Below are 4644 nucleotides of genomic sequence, written 5' to 3'. Positions count from 1 at the left end.
AGAGATACACAGGCACAAGTTATAAAAGAAAGAAAAAAACTGTCTCTGTACAAGCTTTATACACATCATATAAATCACATAAATCTATTGAATAGGTATATAGAAATGGCGTATGATACACTCCACTCTACTACTCTGATTTTTCCAAGAATACAGACGTTTGCAGTTAACAATGATTAGTGGCGAGATATTTGTCATTGTTCAAAATCAGGCAAACTATTGGATAATCTGTCTTTTATTATAATTTCTCATATTATTATTATTATTATTATTTTTTTATTTTATTTTTATTTATTTTTGTACATTTGTATCTGTTCTGAGATACTCAGAGGCAGATATGGGTGGGATAAAGAGGGGGGGAAATCGCTTGCCGATGGCAAAATGTATCATTATTATTTTATTTTATTTTTTTCGCGTAGAGTTTTCCAGCCTTTGAATTGTTGGATCCTTTTTTCATTTGGCGATGGTCGGCATGGTTTGAAAAATCAGACTTTCAGTGTTTTTTTTTTTTTTTTAAGGGAGTCTGTGGAAGTTCTCTGAGGTTGTTTGAAATAGTTTTCCCCCTTCTCTCTCTCTCTCGGTTTAAAAGGGCAGAGTGTCAAGAAACAGTTTGTCGATTATTGCTGGCGGTGGGACCAGATCTTCTAGTTTTAGGTAGAAGATGCGCTGCAGACCCTGTGTGCACAGTGTGCGCAGTTCAGGTAGTTTCCCCAACAGTTTGGACAAATAGTTCGGACGATTCAAGCCGCCTCCATTGAAGGTGACTTGATCTTTCAGACAGTTTACTATCTTGTTTTGAAGGTCCTCAACTCTTTTGGGTTCTTTAAGTCCGTGTCTCTCTGAAAAATAATAACAATAATTATTATTATTATAGCCTACAACATAACATAAAAAACAGTAACAATTATCTGAACAGTATAATAAAAACGGATCTTACCTGTGACCATAGCTAAGGCGGCGATGCATGAGAAAGCAGACATGTCTAAATTCATGTTCTGGAGATTAGACGAGAACTCCACTATAGAGTCAATCCACTCGCCAAATCCACGCACGCACTGCAGTCTGTGCAACACCACCCCGTTACAGAAGATGAGTTTGCCTTCCATCGAGTTGGACCTGAAATTAATGACAAAGCGCCCATTAATTACTGCGCGCATTAAACGGGGATTTAAGCGGCTCCTAATTATTGCAGAGCCAATAAAATTTGAAGCAGCAAATCCACTTCTCCAGAAGCCTCGGTACCTGTACGCCAGGCGCAGCACGAAAAGCTCCAGGAAGGCGGACTCGAACAGCAAGTCCTGATCCGGTTTCGGCAGGTCGGTGAACCCGGGAATCTTTTCTGCCCATCCGCGGATGATCTCCATGGATCCGGTGAGGAGGTCGTAGAACTGCTGGATGTGCTGTGTGTCATCTCCGCTCAGTTGGTAGTCCGGGTTGGCTTGGAACTGGAATTTAATTTAAACATGACTTAATGAGCTCCCTTAAAATATATAACCCGTGAAATTGCAAAGCCCATTTCTAAAAGGGGGAGAGTTTTCCCCCTCTTTAATTTAACTTGTGTCTGTATTTCACTGGCTTCTTTCTTGCAAAAGCAATTTAGACAGTAAAATATGCCACCCTTAAAGTGTTGAAAGTTTATAATGAAACACTGTATGATATTAAATTCCTAATATTGGCTCTGTCAGTTTCGCGCAGGGTGCGCATCAAGAGTCATACGCGAGTCATGTTTGGACTTTCTTCTCTTAAAGTCTGAACTGATGGGTAAAATTAAAGATGAATGTAATATAACTCACTCTGGTGTAGTCGAGGCTGCTCATAGAAGGGTTGGAGTCCACATGAGCCCTGACCAGGGCGCTGATCAGACTGACGGGCGGAGAGGGGGGCGAAGACTCCTGCGGACTTTTGGGTTTGGAGGGTAAACGGCCTCGCCGACCCTTTAAGCTGGCGGTTCGGACAACTGTCAAAACAACACAAGACTGTTACTATCAAGGAGCTGTTATGCTTGTTGTAAAATGTATTTACAATTAAATCAGGGATAACTATAATTGCAGTTGCACACTACTCTAGTTTCCAAGTGAGGGAAACATTCTAATGAACAGCGATTAAGATGCATGTATCCTCTCCGCACGTTTGAGAAGTGTAGACAAATATTGTAGCGATTTACCTTCTTTTACCATCCCGACCACCAGGCACTTCTGAAATCGGCAATACTGACATCTGTTTCTTCGGCGCTTATCCACAGGACAGTTTTTATTGGCTAAACACACATATTTGGCGTTCTTCTGTACTGTACGCTAAAAAGTGGGCAACAAGATTTCGTATAAATTACATAAAATTCAGATAAACTTTTGACAATTTAAGAAATAAACATTGATATTATTTTAGGTGTAAATTATCTTTGATCAGATATGCGATGAGCAAAATACAATATATTTAAATATATGCTTCAGTTCCTGAAATGTCAGATCATGTCTCTTTTTTTATTTATTTATTTATTTTATTTTTTATGTTATTAGACAAAACCGATATGAGCGGCGACCAAACCACAAATTATTATTATTATCAATAATAATGGTAAAAATAATGAAACAGTACCTTGAAGAAGCCTTTGCACCCTTCACACGTTCGGACTCCATAGTGCTGACACGCCGCGTTGTCCCCACACACCGCGCACAAACCCTCGGTGGACGGTGATCCTCTAGACGGAGGTGACGGCACCTGACTGTCCATCAGCTGATGGCCGTGACTGAGCTGCAGGGAGTGTGTGAAAGCGATGCCCGCCTGTTTCCTGATAGCACTGGGCACTGCGAAACTCTGGCTGTCCAGGGCTCGGTGCGTTCCGGGACCGTCGTGCCCCATGGACACATGGAGAGGCCCGTCAAAGCGCATCTGACAGCTTGAAACAGGTGTTCCTGGCGGAGACTGCTTGAATGAGAAGAGGGAGAGCCTAGACACGGGGTTCTTGCGCTGATCTATCATGTGCGAGGTCATATAGTTCTGATGAAAAGAGTGCAAGGAGCCCGGGTCCTCCCACATGTGATTGGGCTGAACCTGGAAGTTCGCCGTTCCCGGAGCGTGAGGTGAGGACGGTTTGAAGTACATAGGCCCGGAGTGGGCCATCATCTCCTCTGACTGCGGGCCCAAATGGCTCTGCTGATGGTATGTGTGCATCTGGACTTCCTCCACCTTGATAGAGGACTGTTCTCCAGAATGGGGCACCTGGTAAAGACAGGGCGGCTTCACGTCATAACTGGTGTTGTAGTTGTCCATGAAGGTGCTGAAGCTGGGCAGAGAGGTGGTGGCGGCGGTGATCTCGGTATTGGTTAAGTCCATGCTGAACTTCACAAACTCTGGTGTGAGGAAATCGCAGCTGTATTCACCGCTGGTGTGGTAACTGTAGCTCTGAGATGCAGGACTGGCGCCCTGCGGGGATGAGCCATACTGAGCCTGGACGCAGGGCATGGCTGCGAACAAAACAGGAGCCTAATCAATACAAAACAGAAAGACAGCCTGAGAATAAAAGCCGCATGCCCATCGAAAGCAGTGTTTTCAGCGTACATGCAACTTTGCAAAATCACTTTTAAGTGAAAAGTACCTTCAGTCGTGGGACTGTTCCACTGCAGATCTTGGTGAAGGTGATGATAATAACAGATGAAATGTAATACAGGGGTTCAAGACAAACGACTCGGCTCTGGATTCTCCCTCTGATAAAACACACAACTTTCACTTGATTTTGCATCACATTTTAGTAGTTCCATGTAGTAGGCTACCTATACAAAATGCTAGAGCTCACTGAAACTTAGAAATTTGAAACATACTTTCTTGCGCCGTATCAGAACATGTGCATATGCGCGATGGATCGAAAGTTTAAGGTTTTGCGCACCGCGTTTGTTTATTTGTTTTTACTCTCGAGTTTAATTCATTTTAATAAATGCATGTCTGAAAAAAACACAATTTCACATAAATTTCACAGTTTCACACAAGCGTGCGCTGGTCAATGGTCTCAGACAAGGACTGAATAAAAACTGATTTCACATCGCAGCTATAAGAAAAACAACAAAATAGTTTGCATAAAACCAGCAGAAACCAACAAACAGAAATCACAGACTGTTTAAAGCAAAGATACCATAGGACAAATTTGCTATGCTTACTTTAAACTGCATATTTGCACACAAATAAAAAGAAAGGCAATGACATACCTTAGTAGACCATCAGCAAAACTATATTGTATCCATATGCTTGTGATGCAGAATATGTGTGTAAATGTCCAGTACAGCGTGTTGTCCGCACAGCTCGGAGCTCAACACTGGCATGTAGAGCTCTGTCTGCCAATGTGTCTTTGTTTATGTGAGACCCACGTGCTTGAGTTCAGTACGTCATCTGCGTCATATGTGAGTAGCACCAATCAGCTGCGAGACTCTTCTGCCAATCTGAGGACTGACTGACAGCCGGTACATGCCTGTGATTTCATTGAGATCTGCTGTATTATATATTCCCCAAGATCGAATAGCAATTTACCTTTGTTTTGTGATGCATATTTCAGTATGCACAGTATACTTTGATAAACGCTAAGAAATTACAATTATTAAAAGTTGTTTCACATAAAACACTGTGAATAAAGATAACAACATGAATTATATGTAC

The 4644-nt window shown here is 42.2% G+C and overlaps 1 protein-coding gene across 2 annotated transcripts; it reads right to left on the bottom strand.

Annotated features, from left to right (window-relative positions):
* Positions 1-299: 299 nt before the first annotated feature.
* On the bottom strand, positions 300-4330 carry nr4a2a (nuclear receptor subfamily 4, group A, member 2a). 2 transcript variants are annotated; one of them, XM_084422222.1, is made up of 8 exons: positions 4200-4330; positions 3596-3704; positions 2596-3483; positions 2165-2294; positions 1794-1957; positions 1243-1445; positions 938-1116; positions 300-839 (listed from the first exon to the last, which is right to left on the bottom strand). In XM_084422222.1, the coding sequence occupies exons 3-8, from the start codon at positions 3460-3462 to the stop codon at positions 583-585; spliced, it is 1800 nt and encodes a 599-aa protein (XP_084278348.1). In that variant the 5' UTR covers positions 3463-3483; positions 3596-3704; positions 4200-4330; the 3' UTR covers positions 300-582. The 2 variants fall into 2 exon arrangements, with proteins under 2 accessions (XP_084278348.1, XP_084278349.1); XM_084422223.1 differs by having other exon boundaries at positions 2596-3464; positions 4200-4315.
* Between the last annotated feature and the right edge of the window lie 314 nt (positions 4331-4644).

The sequence above is a fragment of the Rutilus rutilus genome (assembly GCF_951802725.1).
Source record: "Rutilus rutilus genome assembly, chromosome: 10".
NCBI classification, from domain to species: domain Eukaryota; kingdom Metazoa; phylum Chordata; class Actinopteri; order Cypriniformes; family Leuciscidae; genus Rutilus; species Rutilus rutilus.
Note: the sequence above shows the minus strand (reverse complement) of the source record. Positions and strands in the feature narration are given on the sequence as shown.

Excerpts from the sequence above, each read along its gene's own strand:
- nr4a2a (XM_084422222.1), bottom strand. The coding sequence starts at position 3,462 with ATGCCCTGCGTCCAGGCTCAGTATGGCTCATCCCCGCAGGGCGCCAGT. Across the intron at positions 2,295-2,595 it reads GGTGCAAAGGCTTCTTCAAG|CGTACAGTACAGAAGAACGC; the intron begins GTACTGTTTCAT and ends CCCACTTTTTAG. Across the intron at positions 1,117-1,242 it reads GTGCTGCGCCTGGCGTACAG|GTCCAACTCGATGGAAGGCA; the intron begins GTACCGAGGCTT and ends CATTAATTTCAG.